General features: G+C 49.3%; 1 protein-coding gene across 1 annotated transcript in view; it reads left to right on the top strand.

Annotated features, from left to right (window-relative positions):
• Positions 1-894: 894 nt before the first annotated feature.
• Positions 895-22,746, top strand: part of USP7 (ubiquitin specific peptidase 7) — a 57,039-nt gene continuing 35,187 nt past the window's right edge. Inside the window, exon 1 of the mRNA XM_082671270.1 lies at positions 895-1,029. Within this exon, the coding sequence (XP_082527396.1) occupies positions 951-1,029 (79 nt within the window). The 5' untranslated portion in view covers positions 895-950. The remainder of the gene's footprint in view (positions 1,030-22,746) is intronic.

Below are 22,746 nucleotides of genomic sequence, written 5' to 3' on the forward strand. Positions count from 1 at the left end.
GCACCCAGTCGCCCACATCGGAGCGCCCCCGGGCCCGGCCGCGAGGCTCCGGGCGGGCACCGAGGACGGGCACCCGGCGAGAGGCCGAGGCGGGCTGGGCGAGGGGCACGGGGGTCGCGGCGCTGCGGGCCGCGGGCGGGCAGGCGGGCGGACCCAGGAGGCGGTGGCGGCGGCGGCGGTGGGCGGGGCGCTCCCTGCTCCGCCTCCCCGCACCGCCTTCCCGCTCCCGCTCCGCCCTCCGGCTCGGCGCCTGCCCGCCTGCTCCCTGCGCCGCCCGCCCGCTCTCCTTGCTTGCTCGCTCGCTCTCGGGCCCCCCATGCGGATGTGACACTTCACGCCGCCGCCATTTTGAGAGCGAGCCGAGTCGAGCCGGCGGGCGCCGCGTCCGCTGCCGGAGCCCCAACGACGACGCCGAGGAGGCGGAGGCCGCAGCGCCTGGAGCGCGGCCGGCCCGTCGCCCGCCCGCGCCGCCGCCGCTCCCGTCGGCCCCAGGCCCCGCAGGCCCTCCGCGGCCGGCCAGGCCTCCAGCCCGCCGCGCCCGGCCCGAGGCGGGGCTGACTCCGCGGCCCCCGCCCGGCCGCCCTCCGCCCCCGGCCGGCCCGCGGCCCCGCAGCCCCGGCCCCGGCGGCGGGAGGCGGGCCCCGCGGCGGCGGCGGCGGCGGCGGCGGCCGCAGCGAGCGACGAGGCCGCCCGGCCCGGCCCGCCGGCCGCCCGCCCGCCTCGGCGCCGAGATTGGGCGAATCGCGAGCAAGTACGTGCGCGTCTCCCTGCCGCCGCCGCCCGCCGCGGGCCGCCCCGGGGCCGCCGCCGCCGACGACGCGCGGGAGGAGGAGGAGGCCGCCCCGCCGCCGCCGCCGCCGCCGCCGCCCCGGCTCGCCGCCGCCGCCGCCCGCCCGCCGGGCCCGCAGCCCCGGCCCCCGGCCGCAGGCGAGGCCCAGGCCGCGGCCGACATGAACCACCAGCAGCAGCAGCAGCAGCAGAAAGCGGGCGAGCAGCAGCTGAGCGAGCCCGAGGACATGGAGATGGAAGGTGAGGCCCGGGGGCCGGCCGCGGCGGGGCCGGGGGGCGCCTTCCATTGTGGCCGGGGGGAGCCGCGGGAGCCACGCGAGGGGCTCGCCATCTTTAACCAGGCCCCGGGCGGCCGCGGGCCTCGGCCTGGCCGGCCCGACTCGGCCGGCCCGGGCCGGGCGAGGCTGCACAGTCATGCCGGGCCCGCGGGCTGGGGGCGGCCGGTGGTCCCCCGCCCGGCGCATTGTCCGGCCCGCGGGACCCGGGCGGCCTCGTCGGCACAAAGCGCCCGGAGCCCGGAGTTGTAAATTAGAGCGCTCCGGCGGGAGGGATGCGGGCGTTTGCGGACTGCTGGCGGCCGCTGCGCGCCCGGGTTGGGGAGCCGGGCTCCGGGGACCGTCTCCCCGTTCGGACGTCGCGGGGTCCTGGCTCTGGCCGGTAAAGTCGGGGAACCGGAGACCTCCTTGGGCTCGGGGCTCGCCCGCACCTGCTCCCGCGCGCTCCCCGGCAGAGCCCACCGGGGCTTCGAAGCGGACCCCGAGATCGTTCCATAACAGCACTTGCTGGCGTCGGGCTTCATTTGGAAACACCTGCAAGGGGCGCAGATGTTCTCAGCCTTTGGACGGGCCCAGAGTCCGGAGTCAGGCGCTCTTCGTTTCTGAGTTAGCTGTATTTCGGGGAGTTTGGCTGTGTGCGGTGCAGTCAGCCTCCGGCCAGGTGTGTCTTTGAAACTACGTGAAAGCCGCCGCCCTCCCCCCCCCCCCCCCGCCCCACGACTACCTATCTCTAAATCCACCCTGACTCCAGAGGTAACTTAATTTTCTGCCCATGTGCCAGCAGTTTTCCAGGGTATCCTGCTTTGAGATACAAGGCCATGGTAATAGAGGTTTGATGCAGAGGCACTGAGCGCGGAAGGGTCTTGGGCTTACCTACCTCAAGAGGACTTGGTAGTTGGAAGGCATCTTTTATTTCTCGTGGCCCCAAGTACTTAAAAGGGCAAAGTCTAAGGAGTCTTAAAAGAGTCCTTACCTATTTCGAGGGGGACGGACAGGCAGGAGTCAAAAGAGTGCCCCTGAATGAACGGGACATTGAATGTTCTGTTCTTGTTTTGCTTTTAGCCAGAGATCTTGGGGTGTGGAAATGAATGGGGGTGCTAAGGAAGCTCAGGTGAAGGAGCATTTGTCCTGTGGGGTGGCTGCACGTGTGGGGTGCTACATCCTGGTTGGTGGGAACTCTTACCATGACTGGTACTCCCCTGTGAGTAACGTACTGCCAACAGTTGGATGTGCTCTGAAAAAAATGGCCTGCAAGGTGGCAAAAGGCGAAGTGGTGGAGATGCCTGTGGAAGGCACTTCCCGCTGGTACTTCAGTGGCCAGTAATGGGGTCAGGAGAACCCAGTCCATGCCAAGGACCAGGCTGTCCGTCTCACTTGGCCCCAGAAAGGCAATAACTTCGTAGAGTTTTTGTCACGTGTCATTAAACAATTAGCTGAAGGAATACATTGCTGAGAGAATTATGTATATTCCTTTTAATGCCTCGTAAAAAGGGATTGCTTTTCAATTTCCTTTTCAAGTTATCCCCCAGTCGAGACAAAAATCCACTAGTGTTAGCATATCCGTGTCCCACTTATGTTGTCTTAGCACTTTTTAAGCGTTTTGAACACAGGTGAGAGCTGATCAGCATGGGCCCCAGTGCCTAGTGTATTTCTGGTACAGAACTGAGTGTCAGGGGAAATAGTCGTGTCCACAAGTTTCAAGGGCTTTTCTATAAGACTAGAGAGTGTTGAGTGGAGGAAGAGTTTTCAGAAGTCATGCGTGCTTTCAAGACTACGTTTTTTTTCCTCAAGGAGTTTTGTTCTCATATCCAAGTTTTCGTTGGAAAAGTCGCCCGTAAAATCAGTAATCTGCAAATTTACTGGCGTCTCAAACTGAATGGTAAAGGTTGTAGTTTATTATTGCTGATTCCGTAAACTTCAGTCTTCTTCTGAGTGGGCCTCAGGTTCATTATCCAGAGGGTACCTTGTCTTTGTAGGGCTTACGGTCGTCAGCACCCTGTGAGCAGCCGCAGGTGTGCAGTTTAAAGAGCTGCCCATGTCTTAGGCAGTCTCTTTCAGCCTTTCTTAGCCTTCCCACTCCGAAAATGTGGCGTTAGGTTTATACATTGTAGTTTAGGACCAGCAAGTGTGAAAATCCTTCCTATTAAAAAGCGAGAAGGGTGGGATTTAGTGACCATCAGCTCTGCGTGGCCTCGTCTGCCAGGCTCTGTGAGTGACTCTCGCCTGCTTGGTGTTCGCCTTGGTTCCTGTGGACTCAGCAGCTGGAAGCTGTCAGGGCTCCCTCTGATCAGCTTGAGGAAGGGAAGCTTTGTGGATGCGGAGCATTTGCCCGCCCCTCCTGGGCAGGGCAGTTTCGAAGGAGCCGGGGAGACTGGTTTGGTTGGCGGTTTTTTCCTACCGACGGGTCCGGTGTTAGTTTGCTCTCCTGCTCTGCTTTATAGGGGTCACATTTGCTTTTGACTGATCCTGCACAGCCCTTGCACATCTGCTGGAGAATAACAGTGCTCAGGATCAGTTATATTAAAAATGTCTTGTTTTGAGCCGTTAGGAAAGTTATGAAGGGTGAAGGGCAGAGAGGGAAAAGATGGGGGGGGGGGCGTGGGGTATGGTGGCAGTTCAGTGGGGTTGAGACCACATGCTTCCTTCCTGTGAGGCCCGTGCAGGTTTTCAGGTTGGGAGGCAAAAAGCACCATGGAGGTGGTGGCCTTTGTCGGCCTGGCCAGGAATGAATGTGCTCCACAGTTTATTCACTCTCTAACTCAGAGGCCGCGCAGGCCGAGGGGCTGCAGGAGGGACCTGCAGTGGCCTCTGCCCTCTCGGGTACTTGAGAGGTGATAATCTGGTTTGTTACGCCCCCCTCCAAATCAACAGGAAGTTTTCCCAAGGCCTGGCTTCTGCATAGGCGGGCTGGCACAAATGTCAATACCTTGATGTTTGTTCCTTGGTGTGGTTCTGCCGCCCGTGTGAGCAGTCTCTGTTTCAGAGTGTAATCTTTGAGACTAATGGGCACAGACAGTTTTGGTTGACTTTTGTACAACACTCAGACCACTGCTATCAGGACACCAAGCTGGGAGCAAATCAATGAGTTGTCTGCAGTTTCTGAAAAGAATTGATCACTGACTTCTGTGGTTTTTGTTTGGGGGGAAGCAGTGGTGGATTTCTTTTTCTTTCCAACTTGTGTGGGTAGATGGAGTTTCAAGTTACTTTTCTGCTAAAGCAGGTTTGGGAGTGGAAAGTGAGTTCTCTTGTACACGTGTGCCCAAATAAACTACACTTGGGCATTTTATTATATCTAAAACATGTTTGTTTTTCAAATAGCGCTGTAACAAGACAAAAATCAAATAATATGAGAATATTGATTTTCCTCTCACATTAGCTTTGGTTGGTAAAAGAACTCTACAAAGTGAGCATCAACTTGGAGAACCCAGAAAAGATAGAGACACATAGAAGAAATTAGGCCAAACTTAGAAACATCTGACTGATGTGAGCCTGTCAGGTTTTGATGGGACTGGACGTTACTTTCCAGAAGGCATCCGCCCTCCTGATTCTTCCAGGCTGCTGATTTTGATTATCTGTAAACAAAAGATTGTTAACAGCACATATTGGAAAAAAGTGTATACCTTCATCTTGTTTTTTGGGGGGTGGGGTGAGGGGGATCAGTTTTGTGGAAAGGAGGAAAGAAGCCACTGAGTTAACTCACGGTGGGGCAGTGTGGTCAGAGAATACAGGCTTAGCGCCAGGCCTGAGTCTGAACGTGGACTTCACCGTTTAATTGTTGTGTGACCTCATGCACATTGCTTAAGCTCTCAGTGCCTCAGTTTCTGCATCCTTGAAAAGGAGGTCTGTCGTATCCTGCAAGGATGTTGTGAGGGTGGAAACACAAAGCATGTGTGAAGTGCTGGGCACAGAGATAGGGGCATCAGTGTTCACTCATGGTGTTGTGATGGTAAAAGGGTTACACCTGAGGCAGGGATGGGCACAGGTTAATCAAGCATGGCGCACACAGGTGGGGCAAGTTGACTTTCCTGGTTCTACGGTAATTATATCCTGACTTGGATTGGGAAGAAAACTGACCAGCCTCAATCTAAGCAGCATTGTTTATGAAATCCTAGGCTTGATGTGCCTAAATAGCTATATAAGGTTAATGCTATAATATTTTAAGAAAAATGTAGTGGATGATAGAGGAGTGGATAGTGGATTTGGTGCGTTGTTACACTGCTGCCGAAGCCTGGTTAGCTCAGTGGCCTTCGTGATGAGAGTATTCTTGCTCTTGCACTAGTGTTAGAGCATCTAGTAATGAATTTGATGAGGTTGCCAATCAGGTTGTAGCAGGGAAGCCAGGTTACACGAACCTCCAGACTTTGGGAGTCGGCCCTGAATTCTTGTCTCTAAATCCCACATCCTGTTACCAAAAGCCCTTTCGGTTTTCCATCCACCACCCTAAACCAGGCGGCCCCTGTTGCCTCATGCTGGAACTTTGCAGTAGCCTTCTTACTGGTCTCTGCTTCCACTCTTCCTGGACCGCACACAGCTGTCTTTTCACTGCCCTGCTTATTAGAAGGACTCAGGTGTGCTGCCTTCCTCATGCAGGTAGATGGGTAGTTGCACAGCCCGGCCTCTGCTATCAGGATCCTCGGTCAGCCTGCTTTGTGCTTCAGGCTCTGAGTGCACACACACTTGCACTGCATGACGTGCAACTCTGGCTTTTGGGCCCTGTACTTGCACAGGTAGTGTCTCCTTCTCCTTGAATGCAGACAGGACAAGAGACCCCAGGAAAGTGATTCAGATGCCACCTTTTCCCTAAGCTTTTCTGGTGGTCTCAGCCACTTGCCTTGCATAAGAGCCATGTCTTGCCCCATGAGCTACTTGTGGGGTTGCTCTTCTGTACTCATCTTCGTCACCGCTGGACTGTTTGTCCATCTGAAGATACCCATCTTATGTTCCTTTTTTGTTAAATGTGTTTGTGGGAGACACTCATTCAGGAAACAGCAATTTTAAGGCAAAACAGTAGTACAGGAGATGGCTGGCTGGCAGGGTGGTGTGTGAAAGAGAATGCCAAAGCTATAAACCAATATTGCTTTGATAGCTGCTAATTCAGTTTTATTGCCTTTAACGTAAGTTGCTTGAAGTGGCATTTTTGATCCTTTTGCAAGGAAAAGCTCCTTTTCCAGACAAGGGTATTGATGGACCTTATTGAAGTTTTCTATTGAGTATTTTTAAAATTTGTTACTGTTTCTGGTTTTTTGCATGGGTAGTATGTAGCCTGGGTACTTCTGCTTGATTTCCAAGGCAAAGGAATTTTACTCTGGGGACCAAGTTGTAACAAGGTATTTCTTGACATGTACTGTGACGGTTAAATGTTCAAATGTCACCTGCTTCAGAAACTTCTTGTTCTGAACTAATTTGGACTTAGGCAAGTTGGAGGAAGCAGGATTTTTAAGTGTCTTGCGTAGGCAAGAAAGTCAAGTTATGCCATTTTGGTAGTAACTTAACACATGGCTTGGCCAATGAGAAGTCAGATGTGTTGAAATTCTCTTGAAGAGAAGCAGGCCTACTTCTGAGCATTGGTGATTTAAACTTGGAGGTTGGACATGGAGGTAGTTAGAAAGTTGGTTGTGTAGGGAAGTACACTGACCCGGACTAGAGTGAATGCTTCCAGAACTTAATGATGACACTAGTGTGAGCTAGCAAGAACCAGGGAGTAGGGAGGCGGAGGGGCCTCGGTGGGGCACGCCTTAGGGAGTAGTGTCACTGTCTTTGCTGTTGGGCAGAGCAGAGCGCTCCAGGGGGTGACGAGACTGGAGGGCTCATTGACTGTGCGGCTGGGCCCTCGCTGGGCTGAGCACGTGCTGTGTTGTCACCAGCTCGGCTGGGACCACTGTTGTGTGGGCACAGCTGTTAATATTCTCAGAGATGCCCAGGTGTCCTTCCAAGGAGCCCAAGTCATCTGCTCGACCTGGGGTTTATCTTAACAAATGTGAGTTCTGTATCAGAGTCTCAAGGTGGTGGTCCTCCCTTCTTTTTAGGTCATTTGAGAATCTGCAGGATAAAGAGCAGGAGGTTCCCTTCTGTGACCACAACAGTTCCACGTGATTTTCCTGCCTGGCATAGAATATTCGAAACCCAGGCCCTCCCTGGGTTCTGATTCCATGCTAGTGACTAATTGGTTTCCCTGACATCCTGATACTGGGAGGGCACTGTCCTGTATGAGGTACCAGCCCCCAGAATATTGACCAGAGGAAGGTCTAGCTCTTGCAATAAGTTGTTGAGCTGGCCTCTGCTTTGGAAAGGGGCTGTATGAGATTGTTGGGGTGACCTGTAATGCAGAGTGTGATCACACCCAGGGTGTGGCCACCAGTGTCTGGGTAGTGATCTGACTTCTTGGCTCCCTCCTGTCCCCCCCCCCCCCGCTCCCATGGTACTTTCAGAAAGAGTTGAGGGGGCTTTTCTCTAGGGTATAGGCTGAGAAACCTTACTAACCTAACCTTACTAACCTAACCTAACCTTACTCACCTGGAGTTGCAAGTGCATTTTGTCAATATGACTTTGGGGAATAAATTACATTTCAAGGCCCTTAATTGACCCTGTGCAATTGCTGTTTTCAAGTAAGGACATGTAATGCTCCTTAGCCTGTTTGCATGGTTAGAGAGTCCAGCTCCTCCTTGTAAATAATGTGGGGCAGGTAATTTTTTTTTAATTGAAGTGTAGTTGATGGGTAGGTAATCTTGAAGTGCTTGATTCTTAGAGTTGGTAGTTTATGTCAGCTAGGAGGAGAAATTATTCAGTCAAACAAAGTGTGTGAATTGGTTAAAAACATTCCTCAATCCCTATTGCTGTTTTATAACCATCATAGATGGGCACGGAAGAATACTCCCCCAAGAGTCTCAGCCTTTTCCTCTTCTGTCTTTAGCTTGTTAAGGACAAGAGGGAGAACAGATAGGGGCTGGAATGCCTGACCTGCAGAAAGTCCAAAGAAGTAGCTGGTGGAGTGAGGTTGCTGAGCTCGAACCCTAACCCAGCTCCCAGTGGTGGCCAAGCGGCGGCTTCTGATCTGTGTGATATCCTGCCTGTGCTAGCCAGAGGACTCCTTCATTCTCTAAAGCACTCCAGGTCTCCTGCTGCTACCCATGAGGACAAACTGAGTCTCTTTTCCTACTGAGACCTGGATTGCTTGAGAATGCCAGCTCGTATTCTTATGGGGGCAGAGGAGAAGACATGTGGGGTAGGAGGATGCTTAAGGGTTTACCCTGCAGTGTGCAGTAAGGTAGCCACCAGCCACATGGTGGCAATCACATTCCTTAACTGACTAGCCACGTTTCAAATATTCAGTTGCCACCCGTGGCCAGTGGCCACCACATTGGACAAGCAGGTACAGCACATGTCCGACAGGGCAGACAGTGTTAGTGGCCAGAGTTCACCGAAACAGTCTGGTTGGATCCTTAGCTAGAGGGTGTTTCTGGTAGCATTAGTGTCACATTGGATGTTGGAAAGATACAGTGTGTCCTGGAAAAGCTAAATTAAAATGAGTGAATAAATAGTTCCTGGGCAAACGCTACAGAGCAGGCTTTCTTCGGTTATTTGTGGTGAAGAACCAGTTTTTTTTTTTTTTTTTTTTAATTTCCAGTCTGTTGTGGACAATTTCTTTCTGTATTTTGTAGACATGCAGTGTAAACAAATTGTTTAAGAAATGAAATAAAATACACATACACAATGCAAGCCCCAGGTTGTTATTAAAGTCACATTTCAACAGTTATTGCTTAGAACAAACACGCAGGGAGGATTTGCAGAAACTGTACGTGTTCATTGCAAGCGTGTATAGGCCATTAATACAAGGGAACGTGCTATTGCACTTGTAACTTTGTCATTCCACCATGGTAACTGAACAGTTTTGTGTGAAATATCAATTCCCCGTATTAAACCTTATTTGCACACTACTTTTTAAAGAAACAAATAATCTCGCTTCCTGCTTGGATGGATGGCATCCCTGCTCCTCATAGAGAATGTTGATCCAAGTCATTTCGATGTTCGTTTTACTAATATGCAAGTGAGTCCAGTGCTGCGGAGGTATACCCCTGAGATTGGGAGCCATCTTCCAGCAGTTTTCCAAAATGTATCCATAAACAGCTCCAACTCTATCCTATAAACTAACATCTAAATTATGTTTCGTTGAAAGAAATGGGTTCTGGATCCTATTGACTTGGGTTGCAGTTAACCAGCTAACCCTAAACTCTTACAAACTGTAATGGGGTCCCGGGACACGTGACACCACACTCCAGTTTGACAGCGCACCCACTGGCCCAGGCTAGGGTGTTGCAGGAAGTCAGGTTGCTGCAAAGTCTCCCCGCTTGCTCTGTTTCGGTCAGGTCCGAAGAGGGCAACTGCTTGCAGGCTGTGTGCAGGCACCTTGGGCTTTGCCACCCCCGCCCCCTGCTTTCTCATCTGGATGTTCCCGAGCACCAGGCCTCATGGCTTGCTTCTGACTCCACTGTACCCTTGTGGCAGCAGAGCTGTACTTGCTGTGCACTCGCAGAGCCTGGTGCAGGGCTTCTGCCCACGAGATAGACATTTATGCAAACCCTCCCAACAGGCAGGTACAGGGCTGGCTGCCCCCAGCACGTGAGTGAAGGCTCTTGGTAAACATGTGCCAGGGAGGGCTGTGATGGGGGGGGGTGGGTACTGACCTACGGTGGGGAAGCGGGTGGGTCATCGGAGGCTTCACAGAGGAGGGGACACAGCTAAGTTTGAAAAGAGGGAGGGGTGGTGTGCTCAGAGGCAGGAGGTGTAGAACAGCATCATGGGCTTGGGATCTAGAGGGAGAGGATCTGTGGTCCCCAGAGCAATGGTCCACAGAGATGTCTGTCCTAATCCCTTGGAAGCCGTGACTATGTTACTTACCTGGCAGGGAACTTGGCAGGTGCGATTAAGTTCAGGATCCCTAGACGGGGAGATTATGCAGTGTTACTCAGGTGGACCCAGTGTAATCACAGGGTCCTTAACCCGTGAAAGAGGGAGGTTGGAGTGGCGTGATGTGAGAAGGCCATTGCTGGCATTGAAGATGAAGCTGGAAAAGGCCAGGAAGCAGATTCTCCCCTCGAACCTCCAGAAGGAGCCAGCCCTGCTGACACACTGATTTTCGCCCAGTGAGGCCCACTTTGGACTTGTGACCTCCAAAACTATAAAAGAATAAGTGTGTGGTGTTTAAGCCAGTAAGTTTGTGGTGATTTGTTCAGCAGCCAACAAAACTAATAATGATCCAAGAAGGTGGGTAAGAAGCAGTAGGTGGGTGTCCAGTAAACTGGCCTTGAACCTTAGAGAGCTGCATAGAGGCTGGGAGAGCTTGGCAGCTACCCCTCCCTGGGCCAGGCCCCTGGACGTGAGAGCTGTGTCTGTATCAACTCATTGGCTCCTTACCACAACTCTGAAGTAGATGCAGCATCATCCCCATTTTATAGCTGAGTGAAACAAGGCGCTGAGCAAGTTAAATAACCTACCCAGGGTTGGTGGCAGTGGTGGGATTTGAACCCAAGCCATGTGGCTTCACAGAAATTTGCGTCTCATCATAGTCAGTGGACGCTATTTGTCATGAAGACGTTGTTACTGCTTTTTTTTTTTTTTTTTTTCCGGTACGCGGGCCTCACTGCTGTGGCCTCTCCTGTTGCGGAGCACACGCTCCGGACGTGCAGGCTCAGCGGCCATGGCTCATGGGCCCAGCCGCTCCGCGGCATGTGGGATCCTCCCGGACCGGGGCACGAACCCGCGTCCCCTGCATCGGCAGGCGGACTCTCAACCACTGCGCCACCAGGGAAGCCCTGTTACTGCTTTTTAATTTAAACTGCTGCCTTCTCCCGCGTTTCTTATCTCACCACCCCAAGTGGCAAAGCTGCAGTTGGGCTCCTCAGTCTGAAGATTTTTGTGTGGCTCACCACATGCTTTGAATATAGAAAGTAGCTCACTGCCGAAATCAGCCGGGGCCACCTTATACTTCAGCAAGTGGAAATATGGTGGCAGAAGCAAAATAGATGTGTTTTTAAAGGTAGATGCCTCCCTTCTTTGAGAATCAGGTATTCAGTAATGTGATCCTAAGCTGAAATGAATCATCCCTAAAGCAAACCATTCAGGGCTCTGGGCATATGGAGAGATTTAAACTTGAGAAGGCTTGAGCCTTGTCTGCCAGGGCTCAGGGCGAAAGCATACTGCATTTCAGAGGGCCAAGTTCTGTGGAGCTACAGGGTCAGACCTCAAGGCACCTTGTCCACTCAGGTCCTCCTGTCACCTCACCCTCATGACCCTGCATCTGCACATGAGCAAACTGAGGCTCCTCCAAGCCACACAGATGGCACCAACCTGACTGTACCCCTGCTGTGTCTTGAAGTCCTGACCAGCTGCATTCCTCTCCTCCCTGTCGCCTGAATCATCTGTTTCTTTCTTAAGACAGCAGCTTCCACAAGGTGGAAGGAAAACAGGATCGGAGGTGCCAGAGCCCGGGATTGCTCAGCTGGGCAGGGGTTGAAAGAAATGAGGTCCTAAGAGGCCAGCCAGTCTCCTCGCTTCACTGACTTCCAGCTAGTTGCGTGGTGGTGTTTCTGTGGCACACACAGAATATCTTCCTTCTGGGCCTCTTTCCCTGACAGTGAGTTTTAAAACATGAGATAGATTCATACATACAACTTTAACAAACTGCTAATGCATTCATCGCTGGGTTGGCGAAATTGAGACCTTCAAGCCAGTGCATTTGGGGAGTCTAGAGAAGATGCAAATAAATGAGGTAACTCTTGGGCATCCTAGTAGGGGGGACGACCCAGAATGCAAATGATCCGTAGAGGTGACTAGTTTCAGCTTCAAGATGTGCGGCGGCCAGCCACACAGATTCGCACACGGTAAGGACAGGCGGTCCTGGTGGTGGCTGTGATGGTTGTGGGCTCCTGCAGGATGCCCAGGTCGTGGGGATTGTGATGTTACAGGCATGGTCCCTGGGAGCTGTCAAAAGTCTTCAGAATTATTCTCAAGTTGGTCATTAATTACCTTGAGGGCTACGGGGAAGAGGGAAAATTAGTACTACAAATCTGCAAGTTTTCTGTTATAGCCAGTATTTCCTTGGGAATCAGAGGCTATTATTTGGATTTCTATTTTGATGAAGTTAAAAATCCTATACTTTTTAAGGCCTTTTGTTCTTAAAATACTGGTTTCATTTTGGGTATGTTATCAGAGAGCTCTTGGTCACATAATTTTGTTTTAGAGCAGAAAGCGACTATTCTACCCCCTACTCCACGGGCCAAGAAACCATGTCTCTGGGGGCTTGAAGTGATTTAAGTAAAATTAAGTAAACCCTCGGGTCCTACGTCTCACTAGCGCTATTTCAGGGGCTCCATAGCCACCTGTGGCTCGTGGCTTCCGTATTGGGCAGCGCAGCTGTAGACCACCTCCATCATCACAGAAAGTTCTAGCGGCCAGTTGCTGCTCCAGACCCAGCCTGTGAACTGGGTTTAGCTTTGCCTTTCTAGAAGACTGCCTTGGAGAGGATTGTTCAGAATAACAGAAAACCAGGCATTTTCTTCTGTAAAAGCCTGGGAAGACGGTTCCCCAAACTGGCTCAGCACAGCGCATACTTGGCCCTTCGCCTCAGATCGCTGCTTCAGGCCCTGGGCTGGGGGGTGGTTTACAGAGATGAAGAGGTGATAGGTGTCTTTGCAGAGGGAGAGTCAGCAGGATATAGATGGGTCACATGAACATGTAATTAATGCAGGATAGAAAGCGATGAATGCTGCGAGAGGTGCAGAGAGAGGGCTCTGGAAGTGGGGGAGAGCAATTATGTCTGGGGGCAGGGGAGCAGGAAGGCTCCTGAGGAGTACTGGCAGTGGCCGGAGCGGGTGGTTAGGATTTGAGTTCTGGGGGATTTGAGGTGAAAATGGCAGAGGTAAGGCCTTTGGGTAGATGAAAATAGAGGCCCCTCTCTGATTCCTGCCCATGTGCATGGATTGTAATGAACTGTGTTTCTTTGCTCTTCTCCCCTTTAGACTTTGAGGCCAGGGAGCATTCTATTCTCTACACCTTGAACAGCAGTTTCTACCAGATAATTGAACGCATTGCATTTTTATATTTTAGTTTCAGTAGGACTGGAACATGCCACCATGTTCAATGCCAAATAACCTTAATTTTACCTACTTTGGTAACCATTATAAAGGGTTAGATTTGCACGTGCCCTTCTATAAGTCTTTGTGGGAAAATGTTAGTAGTCACCATGAATTTTATTTGTATTTATTATTTATTTTTTCTAGAAAAATTTTATTTTTGACTGCATCAGGTCTTAGTTGCGGCACACAGGATCTTTCCTTGAGGCACGTGGGCTCAGTAGTTATGGCACGTGGGCTTAGTTGCCCCACGGCATGTGGGATCTTCCCGGACCAGGGATCGAGCCCATGTCCCCTGCATTGGCAGGAGGATTCTTAACCACTGCACCACCAGGGAAGTCCCTATTACACTTCTTGTTGTCAGGATCCTGGGACAGTTTTAAAATTGGTGAGAACCCCAAAGAGCTTCTGGGTAGGTGGGTTATAGCTATCATTATTTGCCAAATTAGAAATTAAAACAGTCTTAGTTATTCATTTAAAAATAATAAACCAGTACATAGTAACACATTTAACATACTGCTTGTTTTGGGGTTTTTTTGGGCCACGCTGTGCAGCTTGCAGGATCTTAGTTTCCCAACCAGAGATTGAACCCGTGTCCCCAGCAGTGAAAACACTGAGTCCTAACCACTGGACCGCCAGGGGATTCCCACATTTAACATGCTTTTTATAGGAAATATTTTCTAAAACAAAAATTTAATGAGGAATGGCATTGTTCATACATTTTGCAGATTTCTTTATTATCTGGCTTGATAGAAGACAGCTGGATTCTCATATCTGGTGCTGTCAGTTGCAATGTAAATTTTACTGGAAATATAAAGCAAACCCAGTCTTACAGAGGTATAGCCTTTTCAGGCAACTGTGGCAATTCTTTCATACTACATCAAAATTTGTAGCTTCTTAAGGTTGATTACAGCATGCAGTTTGAAACCCTATGATTAACTTACCGTGCTCTGTTACATTAAAATTTATTGGGTTGTCTTGTACTTTGAATGGAGCATTTCTAATACCATTCATTGGTCATTTGGAAAATACTGATTCACAGAGTTATACAGATCTTTTAAATGTTGGCATATTTCATTATACAGTTACATTAAAAAGTCCTTAAAATACCACATTCATGTGTGTAACAGCCTACCTAACTTGGTATAGGGTTGTAGTTATAACTCCAGAAAGCTCGCTGGCACAAAGAGAGCAGTGACTTTTGTCCTGTATTTAAGAGTCTTACTACTATCTGGCAGAGGACGAAGATGGTTGGATGATAATTAGCTAGTGGCAGCCTAATTGTCCGCAGCAGCTGACGCCATGGGGACGGGCAGCAGGGGACGGGCAGCAGGCAGTGCTGGGTGGTCCCCTGCAATGGGAAATCGTCCTCTGGTCCCCCTCACACTTAAAGGTGTATGTAAGATGGTCCTGTTAAGATGAGTAACAGATATTTTGTGAGAATTCAAGGAGAGCGTGCTTAAACCAGAGGTAATTGTGATTTTGATTATTTTGCTTTCTATTCCTCCATCATGGTCAGCCTTCCACTTGTTTATTGTTTGTCTTTCCCCCCATTTTCTCCGTTTTCCAGTAGCTTGCGTGGAACAGTTGGAACTCTTTGGGAATCGGTCTGATTTTTTTTTTTTTTGCGGTACGCGGGCCTCTCCCGCTGCGGAGCACAGGCTCCGGACACGCGGGCTCAGCGGCCATGGCTCACGGGCCCAGCTGCTCCAACGGCATGTGGGATCTTCCCTGACCGGGGCACGAACCCGCGTCCCCTGCATCGGCAGGCGGATGCTCAACCACTTCGCCACCAGGGAAGCTCAATCGGTCTGAATTTAAACGTAGCTTATGAAGTAGCACACCTTATTTATGTATGTGAGTTTACTGGAGCAAAGGGTGTGTCTGACCTCCCATTTTCCTGGCTTTTTGACGTTTTTGACTCCCTCTCTCCTCAAAGAACAGGAGCTGTGATGCACACATTTGTGCACAAGACCACCCGAACAAAGGTCCTGAGGCAAAAAGACTCAGACCTGTATATCTTTTATGCTCTCTCAGTTCTCTTTTCCCGAATGGTTAAAGATCTGAACCCATATCCCGGGGCAGTGCTTATTTAAAGAGTCAGTAAATCATTTCTTATTCTCCCTGCCCTCCAGGTGTTTTTTTCCTTTGTTTTTCTTTCGTTGTTTTTCTTTTGCCTTTGGGGTGAATGGCTCTGAGTTTCAGCACAGGTGTAGGTCTGGGTAACCACTGCCCCAGTCAGGACCCAGAACCTCCCCTCACGCTGTGCTGGTTGTGTCTCCACCATGGCCATGCTCCCCATCCCGTACAGGTTTGTCATTTTGCAGATGTCGAGAAAATGGAATCATACAGCATGTAACCTAATCAGTAGTTGCTTTTTATTGCTGCTTCCATTCTGTTCCACGGAGGGACACCTGGGTTGTCTCCAGTTTTGGGCAGTTACAAATGAAGCCATTATAAATACCCGTGTTCAGGTTTTTGTGTGAACATGAGTTTTCATTTCTCTAGAGGATGGTGTAGAGTTGTTGTGTGAGGTATGCTTCGTAAGAACCTGCCACCTACTTCCCAGGTGCCCGTGCCCTCTCCCACTCCCCCATTGATCTTCATCCTCGCCAGCACTCGAGTGTCAGCATTTTTCACTTTAGTCATCCTGGTAGGTGGATAGTGGTTTTAATTTGCAGCTATCTAATAACTCACAGTCACACATCTTTTTATGTATTTATTTGCCATCCCTATACTCTCTATGAAGTGTCTGTTCAAGTATTTGGGGTTTTTTTGTTTTGTTTTTCTGTCAAGTTTGGAGAGCTCTTTATATGTTTGATATAAGTCCTTTGTCAATACGTGATTTGCAAATATTTTCTCCCAATCTGTAGCATGTCTGTTTATTCTCTTAACAGTGTCTTTCCGGAGAAGTCCAGTGTATCAAAATTTTTTTCTATGGATCTTGCTTTTGGTGTTATGTCTAAGAATTCTTGGCCATGTCTCACGTGATTACTTCTAAAAGTTTTAAAGTTTAAATCTATGTTCATCTATGGTCTATTATCAGTTAGTATTTGTATAAGGTGTGAGGTTGGAGGGTTTTTTGTGGTTTTTTTTTGCCTATGGATGTCCAACTGTTTGTTGAAAAGACTGCTGTCCCTTTCCATTGAATTACTTACACCTTTGTCACAAATCAATGTAGTAATGTTTACATGGGTCTATTTGCGGACTCTCCTGTCCCATTGATCTGTGTCTGCGTAACACAGCACCATCTTGATTACTGAAGCTTTATAGTGAGTCTCAAAATCAGGTAGTGTAATTCCTCAAACTGTGTTCTTTTCAGAATTGTTTCACTTACTCTGCTGGATTGTGATTGGAATTGTGTTCAAATATACCGATTAATTTCAGGAAAGCTGACACTGTTGCTGTGCCTACCAGCCCCTGAACACCATATGTCTTCTGCTCCCGCGACTTTACCTGGGAAACTAGTCTTCCTCCCAGGAACTTTTCAACACTTTCTTTGGCCACTGGTTTTTTAGAAGGTTTTGAAAGTAGGTGTTCCTTGACAGTCCGGGTGGGTCCCCTCAAAAGGAGGGTAAGGCCTGAGTGGTGGTCTGCTGACACCAACGTGGGGAAAAAAACCAACCAGAAACAGCTTAGTCCTCTGTCCTAGGCTGTTCTGTTTGTGGCTTTATACAAATAAAGGAACTCATTTGAAATTGGCTGTGCTTGACTAGTTTTCAAAAGTTTTAGTTAGCACAGTCACAGTATGTTTAAAATCTCTCCTCTACTTCTGACCCCAATCCTCAGCCCCCGAACTTCCTTGTCTTTTTAAGTAGTTCTAAAGAAAATCCAGGCATTTAAGAGAGGATGCTGCCATTTGCCCCGGTGTAAAAGGACCTTCAAGGTCACAAGTAATCTAGGTAATCCCTTTGTTCTGGGATCCTTTTGTTCCTACTCCCTCCTGCCCCCAAATGGGCAGCTGCTGTACCCTTTTCTTTCTCTAATATACCCTTTTTTTAAAAATTTTTTATTGAATTTGTTAAAATATTGCTTCTGTTCTGTTTTGGTCTCGGCATGTGGGATCCCAGCTCCCCAGGGATGGAACTTGTACCCCCTGCATTGGAAGGCGAAGTCTCAACCACTGGACTGCCAGGGAAGTCCCCACTGGTACAGACTTTATGGGCTGCTTGAGGTGGTGTCAGGCCTTAGGCAGTACTTTGGTTGTGCCTTTCTGCATTGTGCTTTGCTTTGCTTCGCGTGTGTGGGTGGTTTTACCTTCATTATAAAGGCAGTACATATTCGCTGAGACATTAAAACAACATGGAAGCAAGAAGGCAAGAAAGACTCCGTCCCTCAGTGAACATGTGTACTTAACGTACGATGGGTGTTGTCCTGTTTTTCATCTCGTCCACATGTACAGCTTCCTTCATTCTGTAAGGACATCCTGCTAATTGATTTCTCTCTTGGTGGACATTGTCCCTTAATATAGTTTTACTTTCTTTAAAACTACATGAATGTAGAGTGAATTTATGTACATAAATAAATTTTGTAGATAAATGGGTTTTTCAAACACCAAAAATGTTTAATACTTTTAGAGAAATACTGCAGAAAATGGAACACTTACACCTGATTCAGTTGTTCAATGTACACATCATTCACTATGCTGGGCCCTCAGACAGCTGTGATTTGTGGAACTATTTGTTCCCACTCAGAATAGCCCATTTCTGTCCAGTTCTTGTCTCCCCCCCCCCAAAAAAAATACAGCTTTATTGAGATTTTATATATCCTGCAATTCACTCATACAATTCAATGGCTTTTAATAAATATATTCACCCATCACTACAGTCAATTTACCACTCCAAAAAGAGACCCATGCACTCCTTAGCCATCACCCTTCCACTCTCCCTCCCAGCTCTAGGCAAACACTGATCTGCCTTTTGTCTTTGTGGGTGTGCTTGTTCTGGGCACTTTATATGAATAAATGGCGCCATACAATATATGGCCCTTAGAATTAATGGGCATTTATGTTTTAAGTTTTTCTCTGTAAAAAATGGTGCTTCAGTATAAGAAATATGCTTGTATATATCTTTGGGCATGTATGCTAGTTTCTTTGGAATGGATATCTAGAAATGGCATTTTGAGTGAAAGAATATTTGACTTTGGTTTTAATAAATACTGCCTTTGGGGAGAATAATTTGACTATAAATTTAGACTTTAGCCATTTGACACCACCCATTTTGTGATGTGAGACTTAATCTGGTAGATGAAAAGTGGTATTGTGTTAATTAGGAAAGTTGAGCAGATTTGTCATTTGTATTTCTTAAGAATTTCTCCTTGTTGTGGTTGCGTTGTCTCTTCTTGATTGTAGGATCTCTGTGTGTTCTGCATATTGATCCTTTGACTCCTGTGGGTTGCTGATACTTTCTGCCTTCATCCTGTAGCTTCTGTGCAGCTCCGTCTCTGCTGGGCTTGCTGGGACTTGTTTTTCCTTTCCACAAGTGGACTGCCCTACCCAATATAGCAGATAAGACCAGATGTGTAAGCAAGCAGCACAGACATAATTATAAGCTCCTCAGTCGTGCAGGGTGTACACCCCTCTCCATGCCCGGCCAGTGTTCACTCAGTCATCAGTCATGGTTTGTGGGACAGACATGATGGCAGTTAGCATGATCCTCTAAAAACAGATGATTTTTACATAATGAAGCCAAACTGAAGACCCCAAACAAATAGTTTTATTTAAGGAACACAGATTTATACGTGGCCTTCTTTGGGGCTTTATTTTCATATAACTAATTTAAATCAGGATTATTTAAGAGTATAGAGCTAACTGTCGGGTTTCAATACAGAGTCTACTTTGAATCCTCAGACTCTCCCCAGGGCAGGACCACCACCCGCAAGTGGGCTTTCAGCTCCCTTCATGGGGCAGGCATGGAGCCAATTCATATAAAAATCAAAATAAAACCAGAACACCGTTGTGGTATTGATTAAGCCACGGACGGTTTCATTGTTAATATGACCGAAGGAATTCAGAGAGTCACTGGAGGCAGCCCTGCCAACTTGGCAGGGGCAAGATAGCCCAAAACCACACCTCACGCACATCCTCCACAGGGCAGCAGAGGCGCTTCTGATGGGGCTCTGCTGCCTGTGATGATGAGGACAGGCTTGATCAGATGGCTGCCTGGGGCTGGCAGCCAGGGTCCAAGCACCGGCACCATCTCAGTTCTGACCCACCTGTTTTTTGTTTTTTTTTTTGGTTTTGTTTTGTTTTGTTTTGTTTTTGCGGTACGCGGGCCTCTCCTGTTGTGGAGCTGGACTCGCAGGCTCAGCGGCCATGGCTCACGGGCCCAGCCGCTCTGCGGCATGTGGGATCTTCCCGGACCAGGGCACGAACCCGCGTCCCCTGCATCGGCAGGCAGACTCTCAACCACTGCGCCACCAGGGAAGCCCTGACCCACCTGTTATTGAGTGTCACAGTGCTTTCAGGGCCACCGGTGGTTTCCTCTTCATTTGGTGGGACATAGGCTTGACGTGAGCATTCGGAGATTTTCAAGGCCCTGCCCACCCTCAACCTGGGCCTCATCTCCCACCTCCTCCCTTGCCCATTGCCTTGCTCCTGGTCACTCTGGAACTGTCTGGAATGTGCTTCTTCAGGATCTCTGCCCAGCCGGCTCCCTTCACTCTCTGGTCCTGGCCTGGATGTCCAAGGCCTGTGGCTGTTTTCCCCTCTGTCGCATTAGCCCTCTTGTGTGAGGGCTGCTTATCTGTTCCCTCCTGAGGCCCAGGGCGCAGCCTGCTCTTGACACATCAAGACACTTGGCAAATAGGGGGACTGACTCCTGTGAGAAGAGGGCACCCAGGCTCAGCCTCTACCTCCCAAGTTAGTCGTGTGTGGAGAAGACCAGTGTTAGGAAACAGTCGTTAGAATGTCGCCCTCCTTACTGTAATTGCAGGCAAATACGGTGTGCCCGGGGTGGGGGTGGGGGATGAAATCCTTGTAATGCAGTAGTGGATTAGAAATGATGTTTTTGAACCATAGTTGCAGTTTTCCACTTCTAAGAGGTTTCACAAGAGGGATTGAGGGCCGGAAAGCACTTGGGCACTTCCTCATGGCCCACAGGCACTGTGGTCCTTGTCTGACTGGGGGGCGGGGGTGAGCTTGTTGGTGAATGGGCCCTGCTGCTTGGTCAGCACCTACTCCTTTCCACCCAGCGGCTGCCAGGACTGGTAAACCTGGGCGAGAGCAAAGACAGCTCAGACCTGCAATTTTGCTCCATACCTTTGTATCCTTGGTTCCCTCCAGGTTCTGCCCAAGGACTGGATCTGGATCTGTTCCCCAGTCTGTGCGAGGCCTGGCTTTGCCTGAGAATTCCCCCAAAGGGGACTGGAGTTGACACAGAGCCATCGAGTTCTCCCACAGAATTGTAGGTTTTCTGGGGGCGTCCAAAGTTGTTTCCCAATGCCCTGGAGGTTCTGGTTTCTTGGGGAGTGTGATAGCTGACACCTGTGGGTCCTTGCTTTTGTGGAAGCCTTACCAGACCGCCCCCCCTCTAATCAGCTCACCTTCTCAGCTGGGCTTAGTACGAGTGGTACATCTTCTGTCTCTCACCTTCAAGTTATCAGATGTCTCTTTGCTTCTTTGAGCTTAGAGCCAGGTTTTTTGAGGATCAGCACATTGGGAAATCGATTATATCTGAATTCTTGAAAATAAGTGATGGCGCTAGAAGAGTTCTCCTGAGCAGCGTGAGAACTTGGTGCAGGAGGCTGTGCAGCGCCACTTGGTAGTGGCTTTGGATGCGTTGTTGATCTTTGCCACTGGGAAAGAGCACTGCTTGTGGGAGCTCAGTGTGTGAGAGAGATGACCCTGACAGATGACCACACAGTTATACAGCGTGCTGCAGGACAAAATCATTGTACAGTTGTTTGCTTGTAGTGTCACTCAGATGGCCAAAAAGGAGGTGGTGGTGGCTGGGAAGAGTCATCTGTAGGGGATGGGTGAGTAGATCATGACATAATGGTATGGTGCTATTCGAAATCAAATCCATGTACGCATATCTGTATGGATCCTGAATTGGGATCCACGTATTGTGAATAGTAAAAGTACTTGTACCTTGTGCACGTGTATGTACATGAACATTGGGAATGCCTTCCTTCTACTTAGACTCAGAGGCAGGGAGGTCACTATTTCCCTTTATTTATCACTGCACCCCTTGCCTTGCTTCTGTGAGCATTTCATTCATTGTGTAAAATCCTGAAGTAAAAATACCTGTCTCTTTGCTCAGGACCTGTACAAAAATGTTTACAGCCACTTTATTCATATGTAATGCCTCCAAACTGGAAGCAACCCGGATGTTGCCGCTATCTGAGTGAGCAGATAGTGGCATGTCCTTGCCACAGAACCCTCTCAGCAGGAGAAAGGAATGCATTGTTGACATGAGTCTCAAGGGAATTGTGCTGTGTCAGAAGGTGCTCCGTAAGCTTACTTACACATGCTGTGTCCATTCTTCAAATGGCAGATTGTGGATATGGAGAAGATTGGCCATTGCCAGGGGTTTGGGGCGGGCACAGAAGGGAGGTGGGTGTGGCCGTAAAAGCACCCCCTGAGGGTCCTTGTGCTGGGCTGCTCAGTATCTTGAGTGTGGGGAACACACAGACCTCACATCATGAAATGCATGCAAGTGAATGGGAGGAGGATCAGTGTATTGTCGCTCTCCCAGTTGTGATATTGCACTATAATTTTGCAAAATGGTGAGAGTAGGCATTTTTAAAGTATTTGTGGCTAAAGAACTTTTCACAGCATTGTGCCTCTTTGCTCAGGACTTCCTTCTTTATTTCTTCCTGACCGGTGCCTCTGGCTTCATTCAGGAGCTCCATCTAACATACTTTATTTCAGGGTGAGCAGTCCTCCTTAGGGAAGGGCCACTCCTGTCTCATGGAGGAAAAGCAAAGAGAGTAGCTGCTCCACAGCTTACAGGCCCAGGGCAACATCCCTCTCAGTCCAGCCGGGACCCTGGGTCCATCTGTAAACACCCCATCTGCCTGATCCCAGGCTGTGATCACTGCCTGAGGATGTTTATACAGCGCCCAGCACACAATAGGGACCAGTACTTGGGAGTTACTTATTTGTGAAATCCTGGGAGCAGACGTTAGATCCTTCTCACGTGCCCAGTGTTTCCTCTGCTGCTCCTGCCCCAGCATAGACGCCAGCCCTCTCTCCCAGGCCGGCCCCTCCTGAGGAGCTGTGCTCTGTGCACCCGCCCAGTGTCTGTGTGGGAGACTTTGTTTCGTATCTCAGCTCTAAGCTGCCTTGCTCTCTACCTTTAATTATGTGAGAATTTCACACATGCTTGTATGGATGCTTCATGCCGAAGATTTTCCTGTATAAGTTTAATAGCTATATTCCTTGCCTCTTAGGCTTGAGGGTTTCTTATGTTCTCTTTTTAAAAATAAACTTGAAATTTTGGGTTAATTTTAGATGTACAGTAAAGTTAGTAGAGTGTGTTCCCATGGACCCCTCACCTGGTTTCCCCCACTAGCAACTTACATCAACACCTGAGGGAACTAGTAACTCCAGA

Source organism: Grampus griseus (genome assembly GCF_964374135.1).
Source record: "Grampus griseus genome assembly, chromosome: 14".
NCBI classification, from domain to species: Eukaryota; Metazoa; Chordata; class Mammalia; order Artiodactyla; family Delphinidae; genus Grampus; species Grampus griseus.